Genomic DNA, 16,078 nt, shown 5'->3' on the forward strand with positions numbered 1-16,078 from the left:
GCAAGAAGGAGGAACCCCGGCCTGTGGGCAGGAAGCTCAGGGGCACTCACCAGGGCCCTGGAGAGGCCAAGCAGCGTAGACCAGAGCAGTCAGAGGGGCTGCCTGGAGGAGGTGGCAGGTTAGGGAGGCTGGGATATACCCGGAAGGCCTCTGGGGTGGGGAAGGGTCTGTGGCCAGTCAGGGGGAAGTGGGAATGTAGAAGGGCCAGCAGACCCTGGGCACCTGGGTGTCAGAGAGGGGTGGCAGGGGGATTGCAGCCTCGGCCCCAGGGAGCAGGGCTGGTAACCTGGACTCTGTCGGGGGCTGTGGTGGGAGCCATGGGGGGTGGCTGTGGCTCAGGGCTGCGAGGGGGCGGAAGGACCCAGCAGGGGACCCTGGGTGCGCAGGGCCTCCCGGCCTCACCGTGGGGCTGGAGGGGTGGACACAACCTCACACGCTGCCCCTTGATTCTTCCAGAGGCTGGGTATGCCGGCTGGGCTCGGGGAGACCCTGCTGAGAGGGGCCAGCAAGGGGCGCTGGGGTGGCCCCGGCCCGCTGGAGCGGGGCGCCATGAACGACGTGGCCATCGTGAAGGAGGGTTGGCTGCACAAGAGAGGTCAGTGCCCGCGGGGCTTGGGGCTGGGGCGGGGGTCCCGGGGCCGGCTCCCCTCGGGAGGCTGGGCTGGCGTAGTGGCCGCCTGGCCGGGTCCCTAGGGCGGGAGAGCCACCGCCACCTCCCTGCCCGCTTTCCTGGAAGGCAGGGAGGACGCTGGGGCGCGTCCAAGGCCTGGCTCGCTGGCGGCCCGGGGCACTGCCCGAGGGCTCCTGAGGCCAGGGCCGAGGTGCTGCGCTTGGCCTGCTGACCGCCTCGGGCCCGGGCTGGGGGGGCTCCGCACCACTCTGGGGCCCAGCACGGGGCCTGCATGTGCTGGAGCAGCGAGCCGCCTGGCCCGCGCCCGCCGGGCCTGCCCTGTCCGCACCCACGGTGCCCCGGGCCCGCGGGCTTCTGTTGCTCCGGGATGGGTAGTGGCGGACGGACAGGCCTCCCGTCCAGGTGCCCCTGGCGAGTGACTGCCTCCTGGCCCAGAGCGGGAATTAGCTGCCCCCACCCCACTTCCTCTTCCTCCGGACCTGTTCCTGCCCAGGCTCTGGTGACCCCAGCTGGCTAGTCAGCCACTCCTCGAGCGCGTCCTACAGCAGATGGCAGGAGGGTGCCCTGTCCCCACCGCAGGGTCCCACGGGCTGTGGGGAGGGGGATCCTCAGACATGGGGAGCAGCCAGGGGGCGTGGCAAAAGCAGGTGTCTGGGCTTTGGAGGGTGCACAGGGGCTCCCCAGCGGAGCGGGCCGGGAGCTGGCCGGGGAGCCGCAGGAGCGGCGGGGGGAGGCATGGAGGGGCAGGGAGGAGGGGCTGGGGCTGCCGAGCACTCGAGGCGCGGGGTCAGGGATGTGGTCAGCTGTGTTTCTAGAGCTTGTGTGGCCGCTGCAGGGAGGCTGCTGCACGGGGACTGCAGACAGAGGCCGGGACGCTCAGGGCCCTGCGGTCCGGGGGAGCCCTTCCGCCTAGCTTCCCCTAAGAACCCGGTCCCCCCGCTTCCGTCCTCCTCGGTCCCCCAGGACCCCTGGCCAGCCCTCCCCCTTACCTGCCCCAGGCCCGGCAGCAGCACGTGTCCACAGTCCCCTTCGTGGGACCGGTGCCTCTTCATCCTTGACAAGTGTTTGCTGCCCGACTGTTAGATGAAGGGCTGACCCAGGAGGTCCTGGGCCTCGGGGCTGCCCAGGGCCCCTGACCCAGGCACGGGGACGTCCCCTGCCAGCCGGGCTGGGGTAGGGGTGCCTTTCCAGTTGCTACTCAGGGCGTGTGCCTTCTGAAGGGGCTGTGGGGTGTCGGGCCAGGGGGCATCCGGAGAGCTGAGTTTGAATCTGATTTGGTTGCTTTGTGACTGTCCCCTCCCCCCCCCCAGGGCAAATCTGTTGAGCTCTCAGGGCCTTGGTCTCCCCGTGTAAACGATAGGAACCGTGGCAGGGCACGGCCTGCTGACGTTTGTCACGTGGCTTGTGGGGGGCCTCCAGTCAGGGTGCAGCCAGCCTCAGCAGCCTCCAGGCCCCAGCCTCAGGCCAGGAGAGGGGGTCCCAGCTCCCTGTGGGGAGGCGGGTATCCATCCATGGGGAGTGACTTTGGGGCTGTTCCCAGGTGACCTGTTTGCCGCGTGCCGGGGCCGGAGCCCTCGTGGTGGGTAGCGGGGAGGCCAGCCTGGGTGGGGACGCCGGGGCTTGAGCTGTGCACTGACCCGTTCCGGGGGCCAGGCAAGCCCTCTGGGCCTCAGTGTCCCCGTGTGTCAAGTGGGGAGCGGGTCCCCGGGAGAGTGAGCCCAAGCTGCTGAAGGCTCGGGTGGCTGGGCAGCAGGCTGGGCCGACGGGGACCCCAGAGGCTGGTGGGCTTCCAGAGCAGAGGCGGCTGTTCTGACGCTCGTTAGCCAAGTGATAAGCGGACACCTGAGCCCAGGCCTGGCTGCTGGAGGCTGGTGGGCTTGGTATTTTGCTCCAAAAATGTACATTTTCAAAGCTCCCTTAATGTGCATTCTCCTGATTTCTAAAGGTTGACAATTAAAAACCCACGCGTGCTCCAGGGTGTAGGTCTATCCAGCGGCCTGCGGCATCCAGTTTTGTCTTCCGACCCCCCTGCGCGAAGGTCACGGCCTGCGTGTCTGCAGCTGCTCTGGGGCTCCCCTGCCCCCCGGGCCTAGTCTCGGAGCCCAGGACAGCGTGGGCACCGTCCGCCCAGCCAGCCGGCTTGTGGTTCTCCTGCGGGTCAGGCCAGCAGGACCCGGGGGACCAGGAGAGGGGAGGAAGGCAGTGAGGAGCTGGGTGGATGGAGGGGGGGCTCTGGGCCTGGGCGGGGAGCCCCGGGCACACCTGTGCTGACCCTGGCCGGCCATCGGCCAGGAGGGACCCGCGGGGAGTGCGCTCGGCTGGCCTGCGGCCCCTGGTCTGGGAGCTGGGATTGACAGTGGGGGGGTGGGGGAGAGCTGCGCTGGGGGCGCGGGCACCGCTGCTCCCAGGACCTGTGTGGCCAGGGGTCAGCAGGCCTGGCCCTGGCCTGTCCCTGCCCTGCGGTGCCCCGAGCACTTTCCAGGTCCGGGCGCCCTGGTGGGGCCTGGGCTCCCCGGGCCGTGTTTCTCCCACCGCCCCTCCCTCAGCTGTGGCTGGTCCTGTTTCCTGCCGGGGCCCTGGCATTACCTGTGTGCCCCACGTGGCTCTGAGGTGGGGGGCAGTGGTGACGCCGTCCGTTACCCCGTCCCTGGTCCTGCAGGCCCAGTGTGGGTGCGGGGGACCGTGGAGGGTGCAGCCTGGTTCCCCTCGGAGGGGGTGTGAGCTTTGCCGAGCCACGCCAGGCCTGTTGAACACACTAGAGCACATCCCGCCCTGGAGTCAGCTGTCCTTTGTTGGAGGGGGTGTGGCTGGCCGCCCCCCTGGGGTGAGGGGCTCAGCAGGACACCGAAGGAAGGGGGGATCTACTCCCCTGGCCCCGTGGCCTGGGCTGGAGGGCAGGGCTGCCCCTCCTGGGCTTCTCTGGCAAGGTGGCTGTGGCTTTGGTCCTGGCAGCTCCCGGTCTGTGAGGCAGCTGGAGCCGTGTGGGGTGGGGTGGGGGGCCCGGGGCTGCCCCCAGGGCAGCTCGGTGCAGGGGGGCCAGGCCTGGGGGCGGGAGCCGGGCTCCAGGGCCTGCTGGCCCTGGTGTGTGGCCGTGTCCGTGGCCACCACCACTGGGGGCTGTTTCCTGTTTTGTGAACATGTTGGCTTCTCCGTCCATAACAAACAACAGAGGAGGAAGCTGGGGTGACTCGCTCAGGGGGGTGAGGGTGTGGCGTGCTGTCTGAGCAGGGCTGCCCTGCGGAGGCCGGGCTCCGTGCAGGGGGTGGGGGGGGTGACAAGCAGGGGTGGGGCAGGGGCCTGGGCGCTGGTGGGCCGTGCTCCCTGCAGCGGGCCCTGGGCAACACCGCGCACTTGATGCAGGAGGGGCGCAAGGCCCGGGCTGGGGGGCGGGGGGGATGCGGGGGGGGGCGGCACCGAGCGCCGCGCCCAGACCCCCACCTGCCGCCAGCTCTCGGGAGAGGCGAGCCGGGGCTGCAGCAGCCCGAGTTCCTAGAAGTGCTGAGGAGCGCTGTGGGGGGGGCCCTGGCTCGGCCGCCCCTGGTGTCCCTCCTGTCCAGGCACACGCGGCCGGGCTCCGGGCCAGGGCCCCCCCCCCCGAGGGCCCCCCCGTAACCGGAGCCCATGGCGGTTGCTCTGGGCCCGCTCCCCACAGCGGCCTGGTTGCCGCCGCTCCTGTCGCTCGGCACGGGCGGCCCCGGCCCGGGGCTCCTGTACTCGGCTGGCCCAGGTCCCTGGGGTCCCAGGCCGCGGTGGGGGGTGGCGAGCCCCAGGCCAGCTCCCGGAGCTGCGCATCCCCTGCGGCCGTGCCCACGCTTGCTCCCGCCGTCAGGTGTCGTCCCCAGCCTTCAGGAGTCGGCCTGCGTTTCGGGGCGTTAGACTTGATGCCCTGTAGGGGAGGGGTTCCTCCGTGCTGCTTCTGCCAACCCCGGGGGCTTGAGGTGGCGTCTCCAGACTCTGGATGTGGTTCCCAGATCCCCACGGGGGCCCCATGACCGCAGCCCCCGTCCCCAGGCCTGTGGCCCAAGAGGCCGGCGTACACGGGGGAAGCTGGTGGACCCACAGCCTGGTGGCTGCCCACTCCCTCCCAACCCCCAGGATGGTCGTTGAGGCAGAGGTGTGGCTGCGGCTGCCCCCGAACCCCCCACCCAACCCAGCCTCCCCGAGCCCATCTGCGGTGGGGCCAGGTGCACGTCCGTTGGAGCCAGTGGCTGGCTCGTTGGGGGACACTGGGAGGGGGTGGGGGCCCCCGGACCAGGGCGCAGGCCCGGGGACCACGCCTCGTGGCCATGTCCCAGGGGCTGGGACTCAGGGCGGCCCCTCCTCTGGCCGGCCTGCCGATGGTAGGTGGTGCCCATGGAGGAGGTGGGTGCGCGGGGAACACGGCGGCTGGAGGGGCGTCTCGGCTGGGGTGATGGGCGGGTGGCCGCGCCCAGGAGTGGGTTTGGACGACGCGGAGGTTGGTGGGGGGCACCGTCCTGGGCAGGAGGGAGCGCCCGGCGGCCCCCAGTGCCTTCCCGTGTTCCTGAGGCTGCCTGTGTCTACCGGGCCGTGACTCGGGGGACTGCCTGCGTGGGGGCAGAGCTGAAGCCCCGTGAGCAGCTCAGCCTGGCCCGCAGGACCGGGTCTCTGCTCAGCATCCCTGACCGTGAGAGTCCTCAGTTTCCCCAGGGAGACAGGGGCATGAGGAGCCCCCCCGCCAGGCGGGCCTTCCGGGAGGGCAGCGTATGCCCTCCTCCAGCGGCCGCTCGTGCCCTGCCGGGGGCCGACCCCACAAACGCTGCCCTCGGGACGGCTCAGGGTCACGGGGCGGGTTGGCGTGATTCGCCGCGCCAGGCCCGGGGCCGCGTGAGTGGGGGTGTGTCGGCTGCTGCACTGGCAGAGGCCTGGCAGGCCGGGCCCCCCGAGATGACCCGTGCCCGCCCCTTCCTGGAGGGCGGCGATGGATGGGCTGCCGTCAGCGGGGCCGTTTGCTCACTGTGCTGGAGAAGGTAAATGGGCGCCCGGCAGCTGTCGGCCCGCGATGGATGTGTTGGCGGCAGGGGACCGCACGGTCGCCGCTGTCAGCTGGCGCCCGCTCCCCGGGCCTGCTGGGGCTTGCTTTGCTGTGGAGAAACAGCTCGGCACCGCCTGGCACCCCGCCAGCCGCCGCCTGCCACCGCCACCGCTGCTGCAGCAAAGTGACTATCTAGCACTTTCGCCAAAAACTGGGGACTGGGAGGGAACGTTCGCGGGTCTCGGGGTGCTGTGGCTGAGTGGACCGTGACCCGGGGCTGACGGGCCGGGTCACGGCGTGGAGGACTCTCGGGCGTCAGGCCTGGGCTGAGCGTGCGGCGCGACCCCCGACTGCCCCGCGCGTGGGTGCCAGCCCTCGGTGTGCTGCCGCCCGGGCTGCCCTGGCCGTAGTGCGGCTCGGGACCCGTGCCCGGGGGGCCCGGAGGGCGCAGGCCCGTAGCCCCTGCCCGTGCTGTCCCCAAGCCCTGGCTGTGCGGCCCTGTCAGTGTGACTTGGGCTGCAGGAGGCCAGGGCTGCCTACGAGGAAGCCCCTCCCTCTGGGGTCCCCAGCCTCTCCCTGGGGACGAGCTGGCTCCAAGATGAGCAGTGTCCGAAGGGCCCCTGTAGTGGAGGATGCGCGGGGCCCGTGCCGGGAGCTGTGGGGCCCTGAGGGGGGCAGGAGGACGTGGGGAGCCCTGGTCCGCGTGCGGGCCTGCGTGTGCCCCACTCCACGCCGCCAGGGCAGCTGGAGCCCTTACTGCGGGTGGACGGGTGTGGGGTGAAGCTGGGGCACCGAGTCCCCTCTGCTGGCCGGGCAGGCCGTGGCCTCCGAGGGCGGGTGTGGGGCTGCAGGGCCGAGGGCCGAGTCCGGGTGGGGAGCCAGACGCCGCGCGCCCTGCCTGCCCGCCGGGGGCCAGGGGCAGACCGTCTGGGCAGGGGCGCCTCGCCCGTGGCGGGGATGCAGGGTGAGCCGTGCTGAGCGCCCCTGAGGCTGGTCCCGGGGCTGTGCTGAGACCCCGTGTGGGGTGGACGCGGTGGACGGAGAGCCCTCGGGGGTCGTGGCCTGGCTGCGGGCAGGCGTCTCCACGAGGGAGTGGCGGGGGCCCCCGTCGGGAGCAGCGCCCTGACGGCACTCGGGCGTCCGTGGTCGTCAGCTGCCACAGTGAAGGCTGGTGTGTGTGTCCCCGCCCCGACCCCACGGCCCCAGCCCCCGAGGACAGCGGTGGGCAGGCACAGGGTGGCTGCGTCCCCCACTCCCTCCGTCCTTGTCAGCCCAGCGCTGGGGGGAGGGCTCCGGGGCCCCCGACGTGTGGCTGAATGCATTCCCACGCAGCCCCAGCCCGGGGCGCATCTGGCACCGCCTCGGCCCCCTGCCCGGCAGAAGGGGGTCTGCGAGTCTCGGAGCCTTGGCTCCAGCCTCCCTGGGGTCGCTGCTCCTCCTCGGGGGGCTCAGCTGTGTGGGGCACAGCGGGGGGACAGCTGGGGGCCGGCCGTGGCCGCCCTTGATGCCCTGAGTCTGGGGCTGGTGGAGGGCTCAGCCTCGTCCCTGCCAGCGTTGCTCCCGGTAACCCCTACTCCAGTTCTGGGTTCCAGAACCTTCCTGGCCCTGGAGTGGGGTGGGGTGAAGGCTGCTGGAGTGCTGCAGGTGCACAGCCAAGTGGCCGGGTGAGTCCTGGGTACTGCAGCACCGGCACCCCCGTTCCAGGGATCCTGGACCCCGTGGGGAAACTGAGGCCCCGGCCGGCGTGTGGGTGCGGCTGAGCAGGCGCACTTGTGCCGGCTGCACGCACGGGGCACGGTGCTGGGCGCGGTGGGGGCTGGCGGCAGTTGGTGAATCAAGATGGATTTTCGGGGCGGCGCGGGCGAGGCGCTCATCGCTCCCCCGCTCAGCCAGCGTCCCGGGGAGCGGCAGCTGGCGGGATGGGAGGCACTCCATCAGGGGCCGACAGCGCCAGGCTGGCGTGCAGGGGGTGGGAGCGCGCGCCCGGGCCGCGCGGGTGGTGGGCTGCACACGGCCCGGAGCCTCCTCGCTCGGGCCCACCCGCTGCACCGGCGGGGAAGGGGTGTGGGGGAGCCAGGCGGCGGCCGGGTCCCGGGCCCCCGAGACCCCCCCAGCCTTCCCAGCTGACCGTCTTCGCAGGCTTGGGGGGCTCAGCGGGTCGCTGCCCTCAGTCGGGTCCCTCTTTGCCAGCCGTGTAGGGCTGGGGTGACCCCCCGGCCCCCACCAGGTGTCGTGGAGCCAGGGCTGGGTCTCAGAGGCCACTGGGTTGGTGGAGGCGCTGGGCAGTGAGGTGGGGAGCCCCCCCCCACCCCCGGTGCCTGGCCCTGAGCAGGCCTGTGCTGGCGCCCCTGCCGCGGGGCCCTGCGGGGACGGAGGGCCCAGCCCAGAGCGTGGGGACCCGGCCTCCCCCCACCTGCTGCCCAGTGGCCCCTGCGATAAAGCAGTTGTCTAATTAATAAGTTCTCCATCGCTGTGCAAACTCTTTGCTCAGCAAAATGGAAATGAAACATTTTTTTTCCGGGTGTCAGTATGAAAAATGAGAGTCGCTCGAACATCGCTGAGGACATCTGCTCTGGTTCTTAAGTGTGAACGCCTGTTTATGGCTGATGTGGCGAAACTTGGGGAACACATCCCCGTGTACCTGGGTAGCCCATCCGTGGGCGTGGGGATCAAGGGTGGCAGGTCGCAGCCCGGGGAACGCGCGGACACCTGGGCCTGGCTTCGCTGTGATGCCCGCGCTTGCACGGTGGGGTGGGGGGGAGGCAAGTGTCCCAGTGCCCGGCCCCGGGACAGGGGGCTGCTGCAGATGGCGCCCTGGGTCCCACTCGCTGTCCCCTCCATGCCACACGCCGGGCTCCATCCTGCAGGCCAGGGCCGCTGTCCCTGCAGTAATTGGCGGCCGCCACCTGGCCGGACCCAGGTGGGTGGGGGGCGCACTTAGCCCTGCCACGCTGGCACCCCCGTCCGCCCTGCTGAGAGCGAGGGCAGCGTCCTCGGGTTAGCGTGTCCTGGGTGCGTGCGCTAGGAGCGGGGTTTCCGTGGGCAGACGGGGCAGGGTCCGGCGGCCGTGGCCCCTCACCGCGCCGTGTCCTCAGGGGAGTACATCAAAACCTGGCGGCCCCGGTACTTCCTCCTCAAGAACGACGGCACGTTCATCGGCTATAAGGAGCGGCCCCAGGATGTGGAGCAGCGAGAGTCCCCCCTCAACAACTTCTCCGTGGCACGTAAGTGCATGCGGCCTCCCCGGGCCGCAGCTGGGCACCGCTGGGCGCAGGGGCCACCCTGGCTGGACAGGAGGACAGGGCGGCAGGGCTGGCTTTGAGTCCCCGTGAGAACTAGCGTGCGGCTGGTTCTGGCTGCCGGGAGCTCTGAGGCTGGCCACCCCGGACCTGTCCCGGGGCCCGCTTGCTCTGGCGTCCGAGGGCCTGGCCGAGGGGCACAGCCTGGGGACAGCCAGCGGGCTGGATGCCACCTGGAGCTCACCGGGGTCTGTCCACAACGGTCCTGGGTGTGGAGGCAGGACGAGAGTGCGAGTGCAGCACTCGGCTTCCGGGAGCCTCTGTCCCCCCAGGAGGAGCCCCCAGAGGCCTGGGCCCTGTGGTGGTTTGTGGGGGGCAGTGCCACGCAAGGGGCCTGGGGCAGCCTGCAAAGCTGGAAAGCCTGATGCTTACTCTAAACTCCATGTTCCGGTGGCCTTACTCTGTACCTGCAAGGGGTGGGGACAGCTGGTGCGACACCACCTGTGGGGCTCGTGTGACCTGGGCATGGAGCTGGGCCGCCCGGGGCTGACCTGGGACACGGCCCGGGGCGGTGGGGGGGGAAGGATGAGTGATGCGTTCTTGAACTGACAGACCTCCTGGGATACCATCCAGGGTACGAGGTGCCCGCTGTGGGGGTCCGGCCTCCACCCTAGGCTCCTTTATACATCTCCACGCTCCGGGTCCCTCTGCCTTCCCTGCCATTCAGCCTGGGAGCCTGGGGTCCTGTAGCTCCCCCACGTCTGGCCCATGTTCTGGTCCAGAGTCTCGGGGAGGTGGCAGGGGTGATGGGGAGGGACTCACGGCTTCCGTGCCGGCGGCAGGGACATAGAGCTGAGCGGTCCTGGACCTTGGCTGTCCTGCCCACCCTCTCGGTGTAGCCGGCGCTGTGCTGTAGGGGCAAGGGGCATGGCCAGCGTACCCCCCCCCGAGGGCTTCTGTCTGGCGGGGAGCATAGCCCCTGCCCTGTAAGTCTCCCGCCTGGGGGTCTCCCAGGGGACCTTTACCATGACCTGGGTCCACTGAGTCCTGACCCCATCCGCGTCTTCAGGCTTCTTCGGAGCAGCCATAGAGTAGGGGCTCCAGGGTGACAGGAGACCAAGGAGGTAGGCAGCCCTGTCCCTGCAGCCTGGTGGCTGGCTGGGCCCCACCCAGTGCCTCCTTGACTGGGGTGCGTGGCACATTGCTGGCAGGGCTGTGGGGACCCTGGGGAATGTTCCCTGCGGGCAGAGTGCAGGGGGGATGGGGGCGACTCTGCAGAGGCTCTCGGGAGGCAGGTGTCATCCAGAGGGGCTGGGGCCCTGAAGCCGGCGACGTGGCTCGGTGGGGGCCTCCGTGACTAGGGGCTTCTTGGGGATGGATTCCAGGGGTGGGGGCACAGGAAGCCAGGGTGGGACGGACACCAGGCGCCTAGGTCCTGGGAAAAGCTGGTGGTCTCTGATGAGCGAGTGGGAGGTAGGTGTGTGGGATGGAGAACACAGGCCACAAGGCTTTCTGTCCCCCATCCCCATGTTGACATAGGCCAGGCCCAGCCCCGGTAGACCACTCCTTACCTCTGCCGAGCCCGGCCAGGGCCCCCTGAGGTTGCTAGGGCCCTCACACACACGGGGCCAGCGTCGCCCTAGAATTTCTCAGCGGTACCCCGGACTGGCTCACACCCCTCTTGGGGCCTCGTGCATCCCCACAGCCCCTGTACTGCTGGTGTGCTTGCATTACTGGTGTGTGTGCGTGCTCCAGCTGTGTGCCTGCTCCAGGTGTGTGTGTGCTCCCGCTGTGTGCCTGCTCCAGGTGTGTGTGTGCTCCAGCTGTGTGGCTGCACCAGGTGTGTGCGTGCCCCAGCTGTGTGCCTGCTCCAGGTGTGTGTGTGCTCCAGCTGTGTGGCTGCACCAGGTGTGTGCATGCTCCAGCTGTGTACCTGCTCCAAGCGTGTGCATTCTCCTGGTGTGTTTGTGCTCTTGCTGTGTGTCTGGTCCAGCTGTGTGCCTGCTCCAGGTGTGTGCACTCCTGGTGTGTGCGTGCTCCAGCCATGAGCGTGCTCCTGGTGTGTATGCGTTCCAACTGTGTGTGAGCTTCTAGTGTGTGGGAACTCCTAGTGTGCGTGTGTTCCAGGTGTGCCCGCGTTTCAGCTGTGTATGAGCTCCCAGTGTGCATACATTCCAGCTGTGTGTCTGCTCCAGGCGTGTGCATGTTCCAGCTGTGTGAGCTCCCAGTGTGCACACATTTCAGCTGTGTGCTCCAGGCGTGTGCATGTTCCCGTTGTGTGCGAGCCCCGGGTGTGCATGCATCCCAGCTGTGTGCCTGCTCCAAGTGTGTGCCTGTTCCGGCCATGAGCATGCTTCTGAGCTCCTTAGTGTGCGTGTGTTTCAGCTGTGTATGAGCTCCCAGTGTGCACAGATCCCACGTGTGTGCATGCTCCAGGTGTGTGCGTGCTCTGGATATGTGTCTCCGTGTTCCTGCCATGCGCCTGGAATCCCCATCCTCGGGTGGTGGTGGGGGAATGCCATCGTGTGGGGTGGGTACAGCTCGAGCAGCCTCCAGGGAGGGTCATGTCCTCCAGCTGCCTGCCCAGGACAGGCGGCATCTCTGAAGGGTGAGTCCCCACCGGCCTTTGCCCTGGGACTGGCCCTGCTTGAGGTGGGGGCTGGGAGTCATGGCTGGGGAAATGGCAGGGGGTTTCTGCTCAGGGGCCATCTGCTTTCCCTCCTCTGTCCTGCCCCCGGGGCATCCCTCCTCCTCTCCCTCCGGCCAGTTGAGCTGCCTGGCATGCAGCACGGGCTCAGAGACCCGGGGAGAGGATGGCATGGGGCCGAGGTGACCCGGCCTCAGCCAGCCCTGCGGGGGCACCTCACTGCCTGCAAGCACAGTGTCAGGGCTGGAATAGGGGTCCCACCCCTGGTTTTACAAGCAGGGGAGCCAAGGCGTGGAATGGGAATGGGATAGGGCTTTGCATGACCTGGTGGTGGGGTCCCGGGGGCGGGGGCAGGTGGGCCCTGTGGGTGGGGTGCAGACTCACCTGCCAGCCCTGCCCCCAGAATGTCAGCTGATGAAGACTGAGCGGCCCAGGCCCAACACCTTCATCATCCGTTGCCTGCAGTGGACCACGGTCATTGAGCGCACCTTCCACGTGGAGACACCCCAGGAGCGGTATGAGATGGATGCACGGGGCGGCTGGGTGCCGGGGCCTCTGCTCCCTGGTGGGGAGGGCACACGCCTTGTGGGGAGCCAGGCCTCGCTGCCCCCCGTGTCCAGGCCGGGGCCATGGGGCCTCACGTGCCGGCCCTGCAGGGAGGAGTGGACAACTGCCATCCAGACAGTGGCCGACGGGCTCAAGAGGCAGGAGGAAGAGATGATGGACTTCCGGTCGGGCTCGCGCAGTGACAACTCGGGGGCTGAGGAGTTGGAGGTGTCCCTGGCCAAGCCCAAGCACCGTGTGGTGAGGCGCTCCCCCAGCTCGGAGGGGCCTGGCCACCCCATTGTGGCCAGCGGGAGCCCTGTGGGAGGAGTAGGGCTGGGATGCGGGATGCGGGGGGGGCCGGGCCCCCCTGACCCCAGGTGCCTGCCCGGTGACCCACAGACCATGAACGACTTTGAGTACCTGAAGCTGCTGGGGAAGGGCACGTTTGCGAAGGTGCTCCTGGTCAAGGAGAAGGCCACGGGCCGCTACTACGCCATGAAGATCCTGAAGAAGGAGGTCATTGTGGCCAAGGTGGGGCACGGGGCCGGGGCCTGGCCGGGGTGTGGGGGCGGGCGGGGGCAGGCGGGGGCTCACCGGGCCCTGTCTTCCAGGACGAGGTTGCCCACACGCTCACGGAGAACCGTGTTCTCCAGAACTCTCGGCATCCCTTCCTGACGGTGAGTCCTGGAGGCGCCGGGCTGCCTGCGGGGGTGAGGCTCTGGGCCGGGGGCTCCCTGCCACCAGCCTGTCCGCGGAAGCCCCGCGTGCCTGGCCGAGGGTGGGCACACCGGCAAGGATGCCGGGAGGCGGGGGTGGTTTGTGCCCCCGTGCACGGAATGGGGTCTTCCTCCCCCCACTCTGCCCGAGGCCCTGGGAGGCCCCCAAGCCCCCGTGCCTGCCCTGCACGCCCCCTTCCTGCTGCTCCCCCCTTGAGGCTGGAGCCAGGAGGGTCTCATCCTCATCCAGGGGGCCCTCGGCCCAGGAGGAGTGTCCGGAAAGCCGTTAGCCTTAGCGCCGTCCCGGGCTCGGCCAGCTCCTGGAAGGTGTGGGTGGGCCCGCGCTCACCTGCAGGGTCTGGCCAGGCGCTGCCCCCACCCGGGCTCTCCCTGGGACCTCCCCCCCCCAGGCCGCGTCACCTACTCAGGGTGTCCTCAGCCCAGGGGACCGCCTGATCCAAAGCAGGAGCAAAGTAGGGAAGGGGCTGTCCTTCTCTAAAGTTTCTGTTCCTTAAAACGTTTTCTTAGGAGAAGTGACCGACATTTTTAAAAGAAGGTCTCATTTTTTTGCCCGGACTCGTTCTTCATGCTGGCTTTGCCTCAGATTTGTGTCACCTTGCTCCTGCTGCTCGTGTCCAGGCTCTGTGTCCCACAGACCACAGCACCCTGCCGCGCTCGACAGGGCCTCCAGGGTCCGTGCACACTGGACCCCGCCCCCCTGCCCTGGCGGTGGCACCCCCTCCTGCAGGTTCTCCGAGGGGACAGGGCTCACGGGGCACAGCTTATTACCGCTGCCTGAGTCTGTGGCCGGTAGAAACCATCCTGTCCTGTGTTTTCCGTGGATGGGGCTCCTCCCCGGCGGCTGGGCTAGACCCGGGGTCAGTCACTTGTGGGGACGACTCGTTCCCTGTACGGCCAGGCGGCCGGGAAGCTCTGCCCCAGGCGTGTCCTCCCCTTGCCGACCGTACCCCGTCCCGGGCTGGGCCCCGAGCCCGGGGGAAGCCTCCACGCGGTCACCAGGATCGCCAGCTTCCGGGACCCTACCTGCCAGAGACTCAAGACCGGCCCGTGGGCGTCGGGCGTCCTGTGGGGCCCGGGGGCCGCGTACCAGCTCTGCTTCCCCCGCAGGCCCTGAAGTACTCCTTCCAGACCCACGACCGCCTCTGCTTCGTCATGGAGTACGCCAACGGGGGCGAGGTAGGGTGGCCGCGGCGTGCGTGGGGCTGGCCCTGAGCCCTGGGGTCCCCGACCGGGAGGCAGGGTCTCGCCCGCAGCCCGCAGCCCGCACACCCTCACGCCCTCGTCCCGTAGCTCTTCTTCCACCTGTCCCGGGAGCGGGTGTTCCCTGAGGACCGGGCGCGCTTCTACGGGGCCGAGATCCTGTCGGCCCTGGACTACCTGCACTCGGAGAAGAACGTGGTCTACCGCGACCTCAAGGTGGGCAGCGGGAGTGGCCTGGGGGGTGCGCTGCAGGGGGTGGGGCTGGCACTGACCCGCCCCCCCCACAGCTGGAGAACCTCATGCTGGACAAGGACGGGCACATCAAGATCACGGACTTCGGGCTGTGCAAGGAAGGCATCAAGGACGGAGCCACCATGAAGACCTTCTGCGGGACGCCCGAGTACCTGGCCCCGGAGGTGCGCACCTGCGGCGTCCCCATGGGGCCTGGGCCCCCGCGTCCCCCGGGCGGCCTGTGACCCGCGCCCCTGCGTCCCCAGGTGCTGGAGGACAACGACTACGGCCGGGCGGTGGACTGGTGGGGGCTGGGCGTGGTCATGTACGAGATGCTGTGCGGCCGCCTGCCCTTCTACAACCAGGACCACGAGAAGCTCTTCGAGCTCATCCTCACGGAGGAGCTGCGCTTCCCGCGCACGCTCAGCCCCGAGGCCAAGTCCCTGCTCTCAGGGCTGCTCAAAAAGGACCCCAAGCAGAGGTGAGCCCTCGGCCCTGAGCCAGCAGGGGCTGGTGGGCCACCCTACCCCCGTGCCCGTGCGCCCCAGGGACAGCGGGCCAGCCTCCGGGCCATGCTGGTGGCTGATGTGTGACGTCCTCGGCCAGGGCCGGTGGAGACCTTGCAGCCTCTCACACCTGCTCAGGAAGACCCTGCCCTGCCTCCCCGATGTCCTCCTCGTGCAGGAGCCTGGCCCATGGCCTGGTGTTGTCCACAGCCCCCAGGGAGGCAATGCCATCCCCCGCCCCAGGACCATCAGCCTCAAACCGGCTCCCCTCTCCCGTGCCCCCCAGCCCCAGGCTGTGCCCCCTGCACCGTCCTCCCTGCTGCCCCGAGACCCCAGCAGGAGGAGGGCCCGGTGAGGGGCCTGAGCCCTGAGTCAGGCAGTGGCAGCACCTGACGTGTCCCTCCGCAGGCTCGGAGGGGGCTCAGAGGACGCCAAGGAGATCATGCAGCACCGCTTCTTCGCTAGCATCGTGTGGCAGGACGTGTATGAGAAGAAGGTGTGTGCGGTGGCCTGGCGCATCTCCCCCCTTCTCCCCCCTTCTCCAGGCTTACAGGGTCTGCACGGCGGGATTTCCTCCCAAGCCCTGCACAGGGTCCTCCCGCAGGGTCCTCCCTCTGTCCAACCCCCAGAGGGAGTGTGGGGGCGTGGACTCCCCGAACCCGGCGCCCTGTCAGCTTTGGGCTTCAGGCTTTCCGGTACCTGAGGCTGCCCGTGGAAGGCTGGCAGTGGAGCGGGGGCCCTAACCCTGCCTTCCCACTCTCTCCACTTGTCCACAGTCCGTCCTGCCGCTCTGAGCACGTGCGATCGGAGCACAGCACCTGCTTGCCTAGCGCATGCAGGAGGCCTCCCAGGAGCGAGGCAGCTGCTGCTTGCCCCCATCCCTCTGTCCTTCGCCCTCTGAGCGACTTGGGGGGCGCAGTGGCCCAGCAGGTCAGGAAGCCTGTACCAGGGCGTGCTGCACACCTGTCACCAAATAGACTCCTACCTGGTTTCCATCCTCCCCTCCCCTGCAGGCCGCACACACGGGCTGGGCCTCCGCCCTGTCTGCAAGACGGGGCACCCCCACCCTGCTCAGCTCCCAGCCACTTCCCTGCCCTGAGGTCTGCCACCACCGGGCCCTGCCCTCCGACAGCCCAGCTGCTGCCCAACCTTGACTCCTGCTAGCTCACGAGGGGCAGCCCTGGAGTACTGCAGGGCAGTGCTTGCTTGGGGGGCCCTCCCACGGGCACGGGCACGTCCCCTACAGTTCCCCCCACAACCTCCGCGGCCTGACTCAGCCAGCTATGCTGTTGTCCTGGAGCCACCAATGAGGCCAGCCAGGCCGTGCACTCAGGATGCCCCTTCCCTG

General features: G+C 69.3%; 1 protein-coding gene across 1 annotated transcript; it reads left to right on the top strand.

The window, feature by feature from the left end:
* The first annotated feature begins 515 nt into the window (after positions 1-515).
* On the top strand, positions 516-15,473 carry LOC129517633 (RAC-alpha serine/threonine-protein kinase-like). The gene is made up of 12 exons (XM_055337580.1): positions 516-595; positions 8,720-8,848; positions 11,914-12,025; positions 12,167-12,314; positions 12,456-12,587; positions 12,668-12,733; positions 13,901-13,969; positions 14,084-14,209; positions 14,281-14,409; positions 14,491-14,705; positions 15,139-15,235; positions 15,360-15,473. The coding sequence occupies exons 1-12, from the start codon at positions 550-552 to the stop codon at positions 15,471-15,473; spliced, it is 1,383 nt and encodes a 460-aa protein (XP_055193555.1). The 5' UTR covers positions 516-549.
* The last annotated feature ends 605 nt before the right edge of the window (positions 15,474-16,078 follow it).

Source organism: Nyctereutes procyonoides, unplaced genomic scaffold, assembly GCF_905146905.1.
Source record: "Nyctereutes procyonoides isolate TBG_1078 unplaced genomic scaffold, NYPRO_anot_genome, whole genome shotgun sequence".
In the NCBI taxonomy this organism is placed as follows: Eukaryota; Metazoa; Chordata; class Mammalia; order Carnivora; family Canidae; genus Nyctereutes; species Nyctereutes procyonoides.